Genomic DNA, 19,505 nt, shown 5'->3' with positions numbered 1-19,505 from the left:
TAGGCGTATTTAAATCTAAACTGCTAATCTAAAATCCAGGAAGCACTATATCAAGTAAAATAAATAAATCAAGCCATTACAGCTGGATTGTACTAATATTTAGGCAACCTATTACATTTTCTGCTTTGTCTGACAGGGATATCCTGCTCCTGCTAACTGGTTCTATTCAGAAACCATGTTGAAAGAGCAGCTTGCATCACGGTCCTGGGGGAAGTCCTTTCCTGCTTGGCACATAAGTTTATGGCTTCCATTGCAGCCCCAGACTATGCGGAGTAAAAGAAAATTGCACGCATTTCAGATTCCCCCTTCTTTTGACCTCTAGCTACGTACTAGAGTAAGGACAGCAACACCTAGGAGCTTCATCCCACTGTCCTTCTAACTCCATCCATGAAAAAATCCATCTGCTTTACATTAATTCCTTATTGATTGCATAAGGTCTGAAAATTGTTACTGCTACTCCCAGATGGGAGAGGTTTTTAAGCCTATCGTGAGAAGAATAAGCTGACATAGTAACATTTTTGACGATTTGCTGGGTGGCCCAACCAGAAGTATCTCAGGGGACCAAAGCTTGCTTCAGCCCATCCAGTAGTAATTTTCTTGGAATATCTAATTTTCTACCTAGAAATACAACTGTGCTTACTTTGATCTCCATCTCATTTTTCAGAAGAGCCACTCTGGATTTACAGTGATGCATTCATGGATTTTTGACTTATTACATTGCTTATACTTCTGAACTCTGCTCAGAAGATGGAATGCAGACTTGGATGACCACCTGCCAACACAAAATGCTGACTATCCTTATCTCCAAAAGCCTGAGATATTTGTTAGTTTGGTTTTTTTTTTTATTTCTTGAATACGCAGTCTTAAGGACCATGATGATTAGACAACTTCTAGATCGTATATGCAAACCTGTATGCATCCTGAGAATCCTGCTGGTTTTGTTAATTTGGTGTTCATTTTCTTTGCCTCTATATTCTCTTCCTCTCAGTGGATGAAGTAGGCTACAGCAACACTTGGTCCTTTTTATAGCATTTTTTATGTTGACTTTCAGAAATTTTTTTACTTAACAAGGAAATGATAAAGCTGTCATAAAATTCTAGGCTGCATCAAGCAGGCTTCAAGAAATAAATAAGCATTAGGTTCATAATGCTTTGAACTTAGAAACGAAGTATATCCTTGGATTTTTCATTTTGGTTTTCTAAGAAGGTCAGCACATCTCAGAACAGTTCAAGACAACCTCCAGTAATAAAACGTACAGTGTAAAATTAACCAGCACTTTCAGCAGAGCAAAAATGTTCTTTACAAAACAAATTATTATGTCAGCATGCATCATTTTGAGAGGATGGAAAATACCTGAATAATAACTAAAGGTAATTTCCTCCCCGAAACAATGTTCTAGTTTTACATCATAGCTATTCAACATCTAAGTCATACAAATTCGTACACTGATACTTACTGTGGCAACACAGATACACAGCTTTAAAGGAAATGTTCAACAAGATTATCCCCCAACTAGGGAAGGAAAAGCCTCACGTCAGTGAAGCTGGTAAGTTTATTCTAACATCTTTCAGCTTTCATTAATTACTTCTGCTCCACAGAATGTTAAACAGTTTCTCAGACTGTATCCAGTGACCTGTTTGCTTATCCCCAAATATATAAATTCTGATCAAGTATGGATGAGTTGGTATTTCCAAACAGAGTGGAAGCTTAGTTCTTCATAACAATTCCCTTCCTCCAACACAAACAACAAATGACTGTGTACTCTACACAGCTCGATTGAGGTCCCGAGGAAAAAAAGCAGATCCTTTAAAAGTCTTTTCTTTCAAAATTGAATTTCACCTCAACAATGTCCTCATTCAATCAGGGACTATCAAAACAGTATTGCCTCCTTGCCACATTGTAGTTGCCTTCCTCCTAGGAAGGTGATAGACTGGTCAAAGCAGATAGGTAGGATTTTTTTTTAAAAAGCTAGAATCATTTTTTTCCCCATAAGTTTTCTACAAAATAAATGGCATGTAAAAAAATAAGCTAAGTTATTTAGAATTTAAGTCCTGTTTTCAGAAGTAATTGAAGGACTTAGAAGCCTGCTTTGTTTGCAAACTTTGTGTGACTTAGGATCTTAAATTTCTGGATCTTGGATAAACAAAAGAACCATACTGGAATTAATGACATCCAAGATGGATGTACTTTCTTGTATGATGTACAGGAAAACTTAGGTAACTAAGAATGGTACCCAAGAGTGGTACCCACAGTGCTGTATCCTTTAGTACCCTTTAGCACCCTTTAGCTGTCCTCTTGGAAAGGGTGAAAACAGAGCTTTGCAAAAACCTTGATCCTCTCCAAGATTTAGGTGCCATTGTTTGGGTTGCAGGAAGGCAAGTCCTGCTCTCAGCACTGAGACCTCTCTGGTGGCAAGGTGTGCACGTCACTTCTGTACAAATTCTGCATGAGGTCAAGTCTTTCTTTTAAAAAGAAATCTAGAAGAGTAGAGTAAAAGTAGTCCTTTCACTCTTTTTTTATCCAGCATTTCATTCATCCAAGATGTGAGACACCGACTTTCAGTTTTTCCTTTGCTTTTAGGGATTTAAAGCTTCATTCCTGATACTCCCTACTCAAGTGGAAACCACAACACTGGGCTGCAACAGATTCTGCAGGAGGAAAACACTCTCACTCCCCTTCATATTGCACTGTGCATGGAAATAGAAATAGCACACATACTAACCACTGATTCAGCCATACAGTTATTGACTACAGCTACAACTGATGTCGTAACCTCACTCGTAATTATACTCCACTACTACACACAATAAGACTACGCAAATACAAGACAAATCACTTGCATCAGAGATTTCTTACCGCTTAGAAAATAAACAATTGAAACCTGAGTGAAACGAATAAAACACAATGAAAATTACTATTTTTTTTCTCTTATTGCTCTGTGTTATGTTTAGCACATACAAGCCACTTTTGCTGCTTTTTCCAAAATGGCAACTTATAATAGGTACCTCAAGAGAAATAAGTTAGAAGAGCTCCAAATGAGTTTTTGAATTTATTTGTTTAGGGTGTTTGCATGAAGGGTGGCCTTGCAAGAAATTGAAATGGCTGTTCAAGGAAAGTGAAAAATAACCAAAGTATTGTGGCTTCTAATTTATTTGACAGATGCACTCAGACTCAACTACTGCATTTCAGTGATTCTCCACCTTTTTTTTTTTCTTTTCTTTGTCTCCCAGCTACAGTGTCCACATTTAAATTTGGCAAAATTTAACTTGCAATGAAACACAGGTCCCTTCTGCATTTCCCCTACAGCCTGATTTATACAACCTTGACTTGCTTTTATTTGTTGATAATCCTTTTTCTTTATTTGTAGACCGTCTAGTTAAGTGATGCAGTTCTGTCAAAATACTTGGAAATCCCAATTTCCAAAATTAGGTTTCAGTTTAAAAGCACTTATTCTTTTATTATTATTGCTAATTAAATAAATTTAAAACAACATGGTAAGCTTTTACATACCTGAGCAATTTTGGCAACAGAAGCAAACCAAGCCAAACCAAACCTGGCTCTGAAGCCATTTTTTGCAATGACATGCAAACAGGTAATAAAAATGGAATTTTCTATTCTTAAAATAAGATTTGTTTTAAAAGAAACAAGCATACATTTTAACTCTGCATGTCAGTTAAATAGTACAGGCAGCGTTTGTCCAAAAAGTAGAATGACTGATGGTAACTGGTTGGTAAAATAGAAAGAAATATAGTTTGAATTTCAATGTATTTTCTTTTAAATGTATTATTTTTTCAGAAAACTCCCAGCTGCAGCATGTGTGAGGACTGGTATACGCATGCAAAGTCTTGATAAAGACAAGTGCATGGACTACATGTGATTGTAGAAATCCAGTGTTGAGTAAAATGGTGCAGCATCAGACTTTGACAATTTATTTTTAAAATACCCAAATGTGCACAGTTCAAATGTATACTTGCTCATTTTACAGTTTAGTCCTCAGAAAGATTAATAAATAGTGTTAATAACTTGATTTTTTGAGATTTTTTTGGAAAAAACCTAAGAAAGGAAACTGGAGAAAGCTGTGTGATTCCAATACAGGGAAAGAGAAACTAAAATATTAAAATACTTCAGTACAGTACATGAATTTATATATTGCCCCAAAATAAGACTCACTTTTGGTATATCTGGTTGGTTTTTTTTTTAACTTCAGCTTTCTAAAAATTTGGATGTCTGAAGTTGCAAGGGTGTACAGTAACAGACAACAATCAGGGACTGGGAAGTCCAAATACAAGATAACAGGATATGGGGTTTCTAACCTTCAGGTTGCTGTGTCCCCATTCAGACTTAAATAATTTGCATCTGACAGACATTTGGTGATCAAAAGAATTGGTGGTAGTATATTATCTGAAGGATTATTTATATTTTCACTACAGAAACTCACTAATCAGCCCAGAGGAGTTGCCAGACAGTATGAACACCAAGGCTACAGCTAAAGCACCTTGTTAGGAACTGATGTGTAATGTTATGTACTCCACTTGGACAGATATACTGATTTTGAGAAATATTTAAACGTGGTTTTACTGTATTGCATAGGGTAGTACGGGGGTATGTTTGCAAGAGCGTCCTCGGGATACTAATGTATTCTTATGATACTAATATATAAGAAGTATTTACTTATCTAATTTCACTTAACAAACATTGCACTCTTTATGATTTCAGATGTTGCACTCCACAGATTTTTACACCATACCAAGAGCTACAAAACAACAGCAGGTAGTCAAAGAGAGCTATTAGCTGTCTACGAGTAAAGGGACTTATAATGACTAGACACTATTAAAATGCAGGCAACCATAATTTCATCAGGAAAAACCCAGGTCTGTATGGAGAAAGAACATTTTTCATCTCTAGTCTTCTACTTTATTGTCCCAGAACCATTATACTGCATCTCCCTCTTCTAGTGATTGCTACACTCTCTAAGAGCCCCATAGGTCAAACTCAAGGTACTGTGTTTCATAACAAGATCAATTTTCCAACATTTTTGCTATAGTTTAAAGAGGTACACTAAGTCTGTACCTTTGATAAAATAGAACTGATCTTATTGTTTTAAAAATGAGCATATCTGAGAACAACATTGACCTATTTATCTGACAAAGAGGTATTCGTATGAATTTCCCAGTCACTTTAATACCACTATTGCTAAAGAAGTTAAAGATGGAAAAAAACCGTATACTTCATCCAGTCCATCTGATTATACAAGTAAAACTATTCTTTTAAGTATTTGCTAGCATCTTTTTCCTTTCTGTATTTATTTTCTATATTTACATTTTTTTCCAAAACTGTATTAGTAAAAAAGAAAATATATGCTTTAAATTTTATTTCTTTGATCCTTCAGACTGATTCCTTATGCAGTTACTCATGCACATTGCTGGCTGCAGAGAAGCTCTGCGCAATATAAAGTCCTGTCCTGGTTTCGGCTGGGACAGAGTTAACTTTCTTTTTAGTAGCTGGTACAGTGCTGTGTTTTGGATTTAGTGTGAGAATGATGTTGATAACACACTGATGTTTTAGCTGTTGCTAAGTAGCGCTTATCTTAAGCCAAGGACTTTTCAGTTTCTCATGCTCTGCCAGCAAGCAGGTGGGCAAGGAGCTGGGAGGGAGCAGAGCCGGGGCAGCTGACCTGAACTAGCCAAAGAGGTATTCCATACCATGGAACGTCATGCCCAGTATATAAACAGGGGGAGCTGGCCGGGAGGCGCGGATCGCGGTTCGGGAACTAACTGAGCATCGGTCAGCGGGTGGTGAGCAATTGCATTGTGCATCACTGGTTTTTTTCTTCCCCCCCCCTTCTTTTGTTGCATTCCTTTTCATTACTATTATTATTATATCTCATTATTACTATTGTTAGTATTATATTTTACTTTAGTTATTAAACTGTTCTTATCTCAACCCACGAGTTTTACTTTTTTTTTCCTTTCCTTTCCTCCTCCTCACCCCACTGGGAGGGGGAGGGGGAAGCGGCTGCGTGGTGCTTAGTTGCTGACTGGGGTTAAACCACGACAAGTCCTTATAAACAGACATGCTGGAAAAAATGGACCACATTTTTCTGTGCTGTAGCTATAGATAACATATACGCATACCTGTATCAGAATGTAAGCATGTATCTCTATACCCAAGAAAAGATTTACTGGAAATGCTATGGCAGTTGGAGAGTCATAAACCCTCCTCCTTCTAAAAGCAGTAGATAACAGGACATTCACGTGCTGCCTCTGGGGAAGCAATTGCTGCCGTGTGTCTGCAGATGGGCTGCATCCAAGGCACAGCTTGAGCCAGCTTTGTCTATAACCATATACACGCAGGGTATATATATGCATTCCTATGTGTATGAAAATCTAGGCTCACGTATATATTTGAGCCTCCCTTAAATACCTGGAAAGAACCGGCATATTGCTGGACAGGTGCTTCTGCACCCAAATACATGAGATAATTCATCTAGCACAAACCTTTTTCTTCCTATCTATAACTGAAATTCAGAGTTGCAAATGCACTGAACCTAATGAGGGAAAAAAGATTATAGGCATGTAAGACTACTTTTCAGACCTTTTATTGTACCAAATACAAATCCTCTTTTTCAATTATCATGAGTAAGCATTAAGTGTATGGATAGAGGCAACTGGCTAAAAGGCCCATCAGCCAGAGAATGAAACAGAACTGCGCTCTGTAATGTTTGCCTTTGATTTTAAGTGCAGTTGCTAAATATGTATCTCTGCAGTTTCATGCAGAAGTATTTTTTGCAAGATGACAATGTCACAAATGTACTGAAGAGAAGAACACAGATGAACTCTGATGAAAGCTTACTGAAACAGGAAGTATTTTTTAAATATCTGCCCTTAAAATTCCAGTAAAACTAAAATACTATTTCGGAACAATCCGTAATGTTCTCAATTAATATAAAATGGTTCCTAAACTGTGCATTTTACTATATTAATAAAGCTCATGCTTTAGCTATAGTGAAAATTGCTAATAAATAAAGATAATACACAAAACAGAAGTACTCTGTTAGCTGTACATGAAATCTATTGATATAAAGAGCACTCTGTTTATCTACTATAATAAAACATCACTAATCTGAGTTTACCAAAAGGATAGACTGAAAAACACACGAGTAAGACTGGTATGCTGGAGGCAAGGCTGGTGTGATAATGTTAAGTGCCATGGCATCTTATCACCTAGAGCCTTTCCTCAAACCAGAGCTCAAGGCTTCTGTAATTGCCTGGCACAGCTGAAGTCTCTGTGCTTTCCAGTCTGCAAGAAGTAGCAGCCTGCATTGAGCTTTTATCATTACCACTGAGTTTATATGTGTCTGGCTCCCCGGGAACTCACCAGTCATGGTGAATCTTGCAGTCCAAAATTATTTAACTTTTTAGTACCTCGGTGGACTAAATCTGGATAAGAAACTTTGAGAAGTGAAAGAGAAAACCCAAGCCTTCCATCTGAGCTGAATTCACACAGTAACCGAACTCTCAACAACTCTAATTAAACTGGACTTGTCCAAAATCTTTAACAGCAATTCTCTAAGTTTGTATGAGTTTGTACAAAAAAAAAAGTTTATAATTCACCTTTGCAACCTGTCATAAAAAGGATAACATGGGTGGAGATACAGTCACATGATAACATTTAGCCAGCAAATGCCTATAGAGTTATTTTGTACCAACCAAGACTGTTCTCCACCAGATAAATAGCCAAGTGACAAGTTGTGACAGATCCAAGTGACAGTGGACAAGTATTTTTGGTAACAGGCTCCTGACCAATCACTCTGTTTAATGATCAAATGGTGCATTGCATGATGCAGACAAATTCTGTCTCTATGGAGAATACTCCACATATTTTTTATGTAGGATCTCATGAATATAACCGCATACACTATGAATATTTAAGGACCACATGAAGGCTGGATTATGAGTTGAGAGATGCCCTTCGCTTAGATCTCTATATAACAAATATAAATATTTATTAGGTTGTAGTTGTATTAACATCATGTATAATACTAAAACATGTACAGCTGCATCAGCATTTTCTTTTATACTCCGTCTAGCATAGAAAATAATTTTGAACTGATAACTTGATAACTAATGTCAAGGAAAGAATTATTTTTGCCAAGTAAGGAGAGCATGAAGAGGACGACAGAAGAGCTTATCCTCCACAAAATCTTTCTGCAGCATTTATAAGTAGATGTTAGTTTTATGTATTTTATGAGTAAAGTTTAGTCCACTATGATTATTATGGACATAAACTATGATTATTACAATCAAATCAAAACAAATCAAGAAAATGATATAATAAAGTCTGCTTTAGAGCACATGTCGATTTGTGAGAAATTCATAGCAGTGATGAGTCTGAAAGCAGTATTCACATTTATTGATGCATTGCTCTCAGGACAGTTGCTTCGGTTTCATGAGGCAAGCCTTATTTATTCAGACTATCATCTATAAGAATAAGACCCAAACTACAGTTTGCACAGGTAAGCAAAAAACTCTAGAACTGCAGGTTCCCAGGCACTGAAGGTTTAATGCTGACTGTGGTTTTTGCTCTTAGAAAAACATGAAAAAGTTGCCACTACTTTAATTCTGTATTTATGTTGCTGGATTTTTTTGCAATAAATGTATTTATACTATCGACAGACTAAATTCTCCAAAGTTTGAATAACTACCAGAAAAATCCACTCTACCTTCGTGAGACCATCATTCACAGTATTCTTCTAAAGCTCAACAGGGTCTTTCAGATAATATAAACATTATCCTGTTCATCGCTATTATAGTAAAAATAAAATTTGATTTTTCAAGTCACAGCAGATGTAAGTTGAATATAGCTTAGCTCTTTTTCTAAGTGCCTTGGGCATAAATAGGTAATCAATCATATTTAATCAATATGTTGTTCAGCCATGCAGATTCCTATGTCTATAATTCCAGCTTTATTCAAATCCTCTTTAGTCTCAGTACATTCTTCACTGATTTTTTTTTCATCCAAAAGAGACACAGAAATAAATAAGTGGTACATCTTAAAACTTGGAAATACCAATTTAGAAAAAAAAATTAAAATAATCCCCTTTGACTATCATTATATCCAATATATTCCACTATTTTAAGGTTTGGAACAAATCTTCTTAGTTGTCTGGGCCTCACTCTCACTGAGAATATCCTACTGGGATTACAGGAACGGACTTCAAAAATAGGAGAGTCAAGTACCTGTTGCTGACTTTAACATATTCATTAATGCACTAACACAGGTGCAAACATGCCATGAAGAGGAAGTGCAGGTCTCTATACACAGTTTCCATCTACATTCAGAAGTGGCAGATAGAATGGATTTAAAAGCCCTACGAGTTCCAGTTTAAAATATTAAACAAAGACTCTGCAATCACAATTTTGGGGATAGCAGTCACATGTAAATGCTCACTCTTCTTTTTAAAATGTTAAAGTGTGACAAAATGCCTCTTATTGTCAGTCTTTTCATTGTCTAAGTTGGCACTGAATAAACATGAGCATGGTTGTTTCAGTTTGTTTGAAAACTATTGAAAAATGTAAATAACCATTGAGCTTAGAATAAACAGTTGAATGTGGCGTTTGCTTTCATTTTAAATAGCTTGAAATGAGAGGAAGAACAGCATGACATTAAAAGCACAATCTATCTTATTGTGTGGTTCTTTTCCAGTGACTTTCTAAAAGCATTGCTCTTCACTTATTCCAGAAGATAACAAGAAGCTGCGTTTGGCTGGTTTGATCAGTGAAATGAGAGGCAAGAAAGAATATTTGCATGTAAAATTGCTCTTTAATCTGGCTGTCCTAGATCTAGGAGCTGTACCAGCTTCTCAGTGTCTCGACAGACTGGCCTATTTCGTGCAAACAAATTATATATTTCTTTGTAAATACAAGAAGCTCATCTAAGTATTGATATTAAGATGAGTGGCTTTCTGTGCAAAAGTCCCCTTTCTTATCCAGGAGTAAATAGTCTCCTTTCTTGTCCAGGAGTAATAATGCAAGTGCAAGTAAAGTATAAAAGCAATGTGTATTTTAGTCCCAAATTTATTCTGTTTTGTTAATTCTTTGCATCTGTAAGGGAACAAGTGCTAAGTCACTTCTAGACTTGCGTTAGACCTCTTAGCAAGGCTCACCATAGCTCTTAAAAAATGTAAAGAAAAATATCACTGCACAGCTCATTACCAGCTTCTGATTCAGAAGGTAAAAATACAGCTCCAGAGTCAAATGCCTTCCAAAACAGGATCTGAAAGCAACGGTATTTTTGGCTTATATTTGGGTTAAGCATGCTTCAAATATTTAGCTCTGATCTTGAGTGAAAAAGCCTGGATGCTCAGATTAAAATATATTGTGAACTTTGGCTTCGTTGCCTCAATAGGATGTTCCTTCCAGCGGAAGATCTACTCAAGCACTTCTCACTCTTCACTTCTGTATAAATCATGAACCTCAATCAGTCATGTCTATTGCCTGTTTCATAAGTTGCCAACAAGACCTTAGCCTTTAAAGTTGCTTATTCTTGTTGAGAAAAGACTCCAGAAGTCTCCCCTTGATTTGTAAAGATGATACCAGTGTTAATTTTCCTTACTATATCTTGAGCAGATGATAAAAGTAGATGTCCAACCAAACAAATCTTAACCTTTGTAATGAAAAAATGGTACAAAATCAATCTTACCATTGTCCTTGTCAATAAAGGTGATGATGCAGGACTGAAACAATATTTGAACTCATTTTCATTTACCATCTCCTATCTTGGTGCACTGATATATAAACACTGTAAGATTTGTAGATGGGACATCAGCTGTCTAAGAGACAAAACTAATACCTCAGACCACAACTGTGCAAGATGTAACTTTAAAAGAGGCAATTAAAATGCAATTCCAGTACTGTTCTCTCTACTCAAAACATCTCTACCCAATGCAATGTAGAATATGAACTTAATCCCTGTCCTGGTTTCAGCTAGGACAGAGTTAATTTTCTTCCTAGTAGCTGGTATAGTGCTATGTTTTGGATTTAGTAGGAAAATAATGTTGATAACACACTGATGTTTTCAGTTGTTGCTAAGTAGTGTTTATACTAAGTCAAGGATTTTTCAGCTTCTCATGCCCAGCCAGCAAGAAGGCTGGAGGGGCACAAGAAGCTGGGAGGGGACACAGCCAGGACAGATGACCCAAACTGGCCAAAGGGATATTCCATACCATATGACATCATGCCCAGTATATAAACTGGGGGGAGCTGGCTGAGAGAGGCAGATCGCATCTCGGGAACTAACTGGGCATCAGTTGGCGAGTGGTGAGCAACTGCATTGTGCATCACTTGTTTTGTATAGCCTAATTCTTTCAGTATTATTATTGTCATATTATTATTATCATTATCATTCTTTTCCCTTCCTTTCTGTCCTATTAAACTGTCTTTATCTCAACCCACGAGGGTTTTTTTTCCGATTCTCTCCCCCATCCCACTGGGGGTGGGGAGTGAGCGAGTGGCTGCGTGGTGCTTAGTTGCCGGCTGGGGTTAAACCACGACAATCCCAAACAGCCCTCTTGTCATTAGTTCTCACTGAGGAGCTTGCTGGCATTGTCGCCCTCCCTACCATCCACTGCAGGCTCTTCAGCATCCTAGGAGTAACAACACAGCTCAGTGGTAAATCAGCGCTTCTGAAAAGTTCCAGACTGAGTCATTGCTGCCAACTGGTCATGGCATATATTGCTACACATGGAAAGAGGAATTAAACAATAATTCAAATTAATTTTTGTACTGCATTTGTGGAAGGAGTAGGAGTGTGATCCATAATGCATTTAATGGGGAACCACATTGTGTGGTTTTCAGTAAAAAAACCCCCACAACAGAACCTGAGGTCCAAAAGGGTGTTTTTTAATGAAGTTTTGAATCCTTTCCAGCAGCTAGGGACACCTTCAGTATGGCGGTGTTTGTGGATCAGAGGTGTAAAATTGTATCTCAGAGAGTAATGACAAAGGGCTAAGTTCAGCTTTGTGAAAGAAGCTTCTTCTGAAGAAAGTTCACAATGACCAGGTCAAGCTTCTGCTCTGAACTGCACTCTGGTGGACCTCTCCTTCAGCAGAAGAGGAGCACATACAGACGGGTTACACTGAACTAAGGTTAGTCACTTTGAACAGCACTCTTATTCACCAGGCTGCGAACCCAGGACCAGCTCTCTGATCCCAGAAGCTGCACAGCAGCTGTTAGTTAAGCTCTCCATCCAAATTCACACACAATGAGCCGTTTTTAAAGTGAGGAGAGTTCACGTAGTAACTACTTCTTTCCTTTTGCGTATATTTTCTAATGTCTGTACCTCCTCTTCCTGTGGGTAGTCTTCTGAAATTCCTCTGAGATACTATCTACGCTGCACCCAATAAAAACTATATGTCTGTTTCAAAAGCAAGTAAAGAAAAAGGCGTGAGGTGTGTCACTCTCCCTTCCCTCTCTAGCCCTCTTCTTTTCCAAAAGTTGTTCCAAATTATTTTCCCTTTGATTGGGCTGGACATTCAAAATGTTGAATGTGAATACAGTCACCACAACGACAAGATGTCACTTTTCTTGAGAAATCTTTAGACGTTTGCTTTTATGGACTCTCACAAAGGCCATCAGGAAACCTCAAAATATTTAGATATTGGATAATTACAAAGAAGTGATCCAAACTTTTACATGCTTATCCAAACCGATTTGAACAGTTAGATGTTTCAAGGTCAAACAGTCAATACAACCTCTGATTAGTAGTGCTGAGCAAATATCTAAAGATTTTCTTCAGGAAATGCTGAAAATTTAAAAAAAAATCTGCTGCAGCTATTCTATTTCTTGAGTTCACTTTCAGCTTTGCATTCAAATGACACTATTCTATTAGAGCAAAGAAAAATCAAAAATATGGATACTCACAATCAATGACATTGCATTCATGTGCACAACTAATCAAACCAATGGTGCTTGCATATAGTAGGCAAAAACTGGAGTGAGATATTGTAGTCACAAATGAAAAACATAAACACCTAAAGAAATTGTAATATGCTTGTGGGTTGCCTACAAGCAGAAAATGAGACAAAGTAAATTGGATAAATTATTCATTATAAATTAGTTTTTCATCTCTAGGATTCAATGTGAAAGAACAACAATTACACATGACATTTGTTGCTGGTCAACAAATAGATCCACTTGCTTTTAGTATCCAGTCAGATATGTGATGTAGTGGTTTATTTGGGAAGAAAAACTGTGTTGATTATTTCCTGCAAAATTTAAAATATTTTCCCCTAAAATATCATTTACAAATTCATATATAGATATGACAGTGAACTTTTCCTTCTACCTGCACACCAACAGAGTTTTAATTATTATCTCAGTCCATAAGATACCAAGATAATTTAGATCACACTTACAAGTCTTTGCAAAATGGCAAGAGATTTTCATTGCAAACTGGCGGATGACAGCAAGTCAGGGGAAGCCCATATGTTCCCAGCTGTGGAATATAGATGCTGAAAGGACATAGGAGATGGAAGGATCTCCAAAACATCTGAATTTGTCCTATAAGGCAATATGTTTCTTGCTATTATCTAAGTAGGCAAAACGGAAACACAAACACTTTTGTTTGTTTTTATTGGAGTAATCTATTACAAACTAAAACGACTCCTTTAATTGTGTGTATATTTTGTGCTCCTGAGAGTGTAAGCATTTCAAAACAATGTGGAACTGGCTGAATGCTTTCCTAACCTTGATAATCCAGCTGCCTCAACTTCTCCTCCTGCTTTCCTTATATTTACCATCCAGAAAAAGCGTAAGAAATGTTCCCTAAAAACTGTTTAATACCCTAGGACATTTACCAGTACTGTAGATGAAAAAAAAAAAAAAAAATTACTTAATTCATAAACTTAATCTTACATTACAAGTGTTCTGTTTTGAAATTTGTCACTCATGGATTAGGAAAAGACACAGTTCTGCAGAGAAAGGAAGATGTCATACATTTTGATACTGATAGATAATATACTATCTGTCAAGGAAGGGTATACTTCTTAAATTCCTTTTTTAGCAGGGCTTTTATCTCATTTAAAGATGGAAACTGCTGAGGTAAATAATAATAGAGTGTGACTTTCTTCCCCTCCTTTTCTGCAGCTGTTTTTCAGTTGTGACTCTTGGCATTAACAGAATGTGTGTCCCTGATTTGAAGTGGCCATGACCTAATCTCTACTCTACAAATACAGATGGTTGAGTAAAGCTTTACCAACACAGATTAATTTCTGTTTCATTTTCCTTTCTTCTGTCCTAGGAAGACTATTAATTGAATAAAACTGTATCTTCTCAATTATAGTGTATCTTCTCAACGGTTCTCCTAGTGACAGGATTATGGAATGGATGGGATGTTCATCTTACCCTTGGATTTGCCACAGCTGGAAAAAGTCAGACATCATATTTGATGGTGCTTTCTCCTGTACTTGGATATCTGTTGTTATGGTGATAGTTCCAGGAGGGAACATTAATGAGGATGACTTGAAAGCTTTGATGTTTACAGCACAATTATTTTTAACACCTCATAAGAAAAGGTGACAGTTAGTACTGCTCCTTGCTAAATACGCATCACTGTATCAGCTTTCATGAAAATTACCTGAATTTCTATTTGCTATGTATCTGTAACACAATGTTGAATACAAATACATACATATATATTTATATGTAATAAAGAGGATTTAGAAGAACAAAAAAATCCCGTTTTCTCACAAAGGATATAATCTGTTATTCCTAAGAACCTCCCTACAGTAATGAGTGACTTTTAGTTATAATATAATCTTTAGAATATCTGTATTGCTCTTTCATGACACCCTGAGAGCTATCCAGCATGACCTTATTATACCCAAAACTAAGCTGTGAACAATTCTACAAACCCACATCACCCAAACGACAGGTCTGTGGACACATTGCATCACCCAGACTGTAATTCACCAGCAGAGGATAAGCAGCAGAGAGAGAGGAATTATGGCCTGGAGTCTTCCAGCTCAGAGGTTCTTGATGTTCACCACAGAGTTTGGCTCACATATGTTATGAATGTACGTGGTTACTTACATATTCTTCATAGGCCTCATGTGCAGGTGGCGGGGGTGGTCTGTAGCCCGGGACAGCCGGGGCGCCCCTTGCTCGAGGGGTGGGAACGCCCCTGGCCACTGGTGGGACAGGGAGGGCTCCACGGGTCACCGGCGCTCCTCTGGGTGCTTGGGCACCTCGTCCAGGCGGGGGCGGAGGAATCGCACCCCCACGTCCCCTGTGGGGAGCAAAAAGGAATGATCACTTTGGCATGTATGGCAAGGGAGGACATGCAAGTGCTACCCCATTTTAAAGGCTCTTACATTTTTACTACGATTTAAAGTATCGTATAACTCTGGGGTTTTGGCAGCTACAATGTCAAGCCCTTTTAGGCAATATCTCAGGCAGAACTCACATTATGGAAAGGCATTATTTTTAAGCCATCCAGTGCCTTTTACACCTGATCCTCTTGTTGCTTGTACTAATGAAATTCTGGATCATTGTAATTTACAGAGTTGCAAAGTTACTCCAAAGTAGTTCTAGAGGAAGAAGAAAGTGAGGAACCTTTTCTGTTGCTCTCAAACTATTTTACAAGAGCAGACATCACTCTCATGCTCGTGTTTATTGGTGGGTGGAAGAAACCGATTGGCAGAAGATGACGCAGGATGGCAGCAACTTGCAAGGCAAAGTAAAGCGAGAGTATAAAAGGAGAGCAAGAACTTTTCTTCCCATCTAATTTAGTTCAGCGCAAGGGAAGGGTAGCACAGAAGTCTGCTTACCCCCACTGCGCAGAGAGAGCGCATACAGACAAGCACAGAGAGATTTAGCATTCTGCCATTTCTTTATGTTACATCCACCTTGCTGTAGTAATTGGTAAGTCAGAAGAAGGTTCCTGTAACTATACCATATGACAAATTAGAAAGGGGATACATCAGGGAAGCAATCTGTGAGTTTTGTTTCAGAGCAGTATGCTCCTGAGTGTGCTGCCCTTTCTGAAGACTGTGAGCGCCGGCTATAACCATGCATGACACCCAGATCCAGAGCTGTGAATGGAACTCAGGTCTCCTGCAGCAGTATGAGCTGTGGCTCATTCCCCACTGAGACAACCAAACCCATAGCGCTAGCTTGCTATGTTCACTACTTTACTACAAGTTTCAGTAGCCAATTTTAAAATCACAGAATCTCAAAATCGTTTGGGCTGGAACGGACCTGTAGAGATCCTCTAGTCCAAACCCCCTGCCTTGGGCAGGGATGTCTTTCACCAGATCGAGTTGCTCAAAGCCCTGTCCAACTTGACCTGGAACACTTCCAGTGACGGGGCTTCCACAACTTCTTTGGGAAACCTGTTCCAGTGTCTCACCACACTCATTGAAAACAATTTCTTCCCTATGTCTAAACTAAACCTACCCTCTTTCAGTTTAAAACCGTTGCCCCCTGTCCTGGCACTACAGGCCTTGGTAAAAAGTCTCTCTCTGTCTTTCTTATAAGCTCCCTTTATATATGGAAAGGCCGCAGTGAGGTCTCCCCGGAGCCTTCTCTTCTCCAGGCTCAACAACCCCAGCTCTCTCAGCATGTCTTCATAGGAGAGGTGTTCCAGCCCTCTGACCATCTTCGTGGCCCTCCTCTGGACCCGCTCCAACAGGTCCATGTCTTTCTTGTGCTGGGGACCCCAGAGCTGGATGCAGTACTCCAGGTAGGGTCTCACCAGAGTGGAGTAGAGGGGGAGAATCACCTCCCTTGACCTGCCGGCCACACTTCTTGTTATGCAGCCCAGGATACGGTTGGCTTTCTGGGCTGCGAGCACACATTGTCGGCTCATGTCTAGCTTTTAATCTACCTATATCCACAAGTCCTTCTCTGCAGGGCTGCTCTCAATTCCTTCATCCCCCAGTCTGTGCTGACACTGGTGATTACCCAGGAGTTGGACCTTGCACTTGGCCTTGTTGAACTTCATGAGGTTCACATGGGCCCACTTCTCAAGCCTGTGAAGGTTCCTCTGGATAGCATCCCTTCCCTCAAGCGTATCAACTGCACCACCATAAATACAATTATCCTATTAGCATAAATCATTAGCATAAATATTTAGCTTAAAATACTTCAGTTGCAATTTTTTTTTTTTAATATTCTCCTGGAATTTCTAACTGGAAAATAGGGAAAGCATCCAAGATCCTATATCTGTGCAACTGATCCAATCAGTTGGGTATTTTGCAGGAAGTGGGGGCCAGCACTCCACTCATTATGCTTTGAACCTAACTTAAAAGCTGCCAGTCTGTTGCAGTGATGTGCTGAACATCATTATTAAGTCAAGCCCTTCAGAGATCTTAGGTGTAAGGAAGACAGGTTTCTGAGCCCAAAAAAACTTTGAATGGAAGATGGTCATGAATGCCAAGTGTAAAAAATCTGATGTATGTGCATCATACTACTGATAAAAAATTCCATTCAAGAAGAACTGAGGGAAAACATGATAGACACCTTCAGGGGAAAAAGAAAAAAAGGTCATAGGCAAGATCAGCCAGTTCAATTACCAAAGAACAACTCCTCTGTCAGCATAAAATAAGGTACCTCCATATCCTATTTACTCCAAAATAAAAGTGGATTTCTTAGGACCCATCCTGAAATGATCTCTGTGGACGCTTAGAAGTAGCTAGGTAACTTAGATGCCTGAGGCAACAAATTTCTTAAGGGTTCACAGTGAAAAATGAGTCTGAAAGAGTGTACTAAGATTATATACTGGCCTTACGAACAAGCAGAGCTATCTGTTTACCTATATACGAAAAAATACTTGAAAGAATTCAGGAAACATTCATACACCAATGTTTTTAGCTGATGCCAATTAAATTCATATAAAACTGATAACCCATACAACAAATAATATATAATGCAATATATATATTATAGACATAATACGCATACCAAAAAAGTAATTATTTGGCAAATAAAGTTCCATCCAGACTATGTAGCCTTCTCTGACTATACTACTTTATTGACCAATGATTTTATGCTACTGACCATACTGATTCTGTGCCGGCATAACAATATTCTTTCCTAGATCCTTTCACTAGCTTCATAATCTGCTCTGATTTGTTGTTTGATAGTTGTATACCACCCACTGTAGCCTGTGAACTGTAGATCAGAGAACCTGGCACAACGTAGACCACACAAGTTATCAGAAGAAAAACATTTTGGTTTACTGACCATGATGTGTACGGGATTTTCCTTTTTTTTTTTTTAAACTATGTTTGTTTTGCCATTGTTTACACTTTTTAAAGCTATTAGCATAATAGCTCAGGTTACCACACCTTGAAGGAGCTGCAGGTGGCACACGGATCCCTCTTCCTCGAATGCCCCGTCCACGTGCTGAATCCTCAGAACCGTTCAAATACGACAGTTCTCTCAGCTGCTCCTGGCGAATTTCATCATTGTAATCCTGAAATGCAAAAGGTGAAACTTGCTGAAACTTTGTACTTTGGCTGAGCTGCCAAACCACCCAAAACAGAAATTACATGGATGGTATTTGGGTGAATTGCTCTGCATTATCACCTGCATGCTGAAAAACCATGCAGTGGGAGTGGACAACTACCTATAATATGTGGACAGACAAATTTATATGGGTAGTTAAGGTGGCCATAAAGAACACATACACACAAAATAAAACCCACAAGGCACGGAAGGCATAAACACAAAGCAGACACCAAGAACATATCTGTATACAAGATGCAAATGGACTTTCACATAGAAAAGGTACCAATCTCAAACAACTTGAAATTAGATCAAAAAATGCATTTTATAAATATTTTATATTTCTTTGGCAGACATCCCTGGCTACCTTTATGCACTTAAAATACAAATTCCACCTTACATTGCACTGTAGCATGCAAAATTTACACTAGAGTAATTTGATTGGATGATTTAATCCAATACCAATTAATTAGCATCATTGAATGGAGCCTTCAGTTATTCTGTATATCCACTAAACAACTTCTGAAAGGAGCTCTCTCTTTAGGACTCATAAGTAACAAAGTTATGTTTACTATGTAAAATTGTTAAATTACATACAATAGGCCCATTCTAAGACTGCAGAGTATCGACTCTAGCGCTGCAAGCTTCTGCTGGCTCAATAAACAGAACATCGGATGAATTTCCTTTCCTTTCTGATACAAAATACATAATATTGGGCAATTTTTACTTATTTTGCAACCTTTGTCTCAGTCAGAAATTCCTTTTTATTTAGCTTCCTTCCTTTTGTATTCAGCTCTTTGCCTGCTGATGACGGTAATAAGAGCCCACTGCGGTTGCCAGCTTGCTGGCAGCAGAACTGTGCGACAGCTAATTAGTGTTTCAAAACAGAAAGGATTATTGAATTTCAGCCCTTCAGTCTTTCCATCCTTCCACAGGCAACTGCCGTTGACTGTCATGCAAAGGTCTGAAAATGCTACAGTGCCTGTTGCTTCTCAGGTG

The 19,505-nt window shown here is 38.2% G+C and overlaps 1 protein-coding gene across 2 annotated transcripts in view; it reads right to left on the bottom strand.

Moving 5' to 3' along the window:
• The window catches only part of KHDRBS2 (KH RNA binding domain containing, signal transduction associated 2), a 368,147-nt gene that overhangs the window by 101,072 nt on the left and 247,570 nt on the right, over positions 1-19,505 (bottom strand). For both annotated transcript variants that reach the window (XM_050894052.1, XM_050894051.1), the window contains exons 5-6: positions 18,347-18,474; positions 15,090-15,285 (exon numbers count right to left, since the gene is read on the bottom strand). In XM_050894052.1, the coding sequence (XP_050750009.1) occupies positions 15,090-15,285; positions 18,347-18,474 (324 nt within the window). The remainder of the gene's footprint in view (positions 1-15,089; positions 15,286-18,346; positions 18,475-19,505) is intronic.

This window comes from Gymnogyps californianus, chromosome 3 (genome assembly GCF_018139145.2).
Source record: "Gymnogyps californianus isolate 813 chromosome 3, ASM1813914v2, whole genome shotgun sequence".
Classification (NCBI taxonomy): domain Eukaryota; kingdom Metazoa; phylum Chordata; class Aves; order Accipitriformes; family Cathartidae; genus Gymnogyps; species Gymnogyps californianus.
Note: the sequence above shows the minus strand (reverse complement) of the source record. Positions and strands in the feature narration are given on the sequence as shown.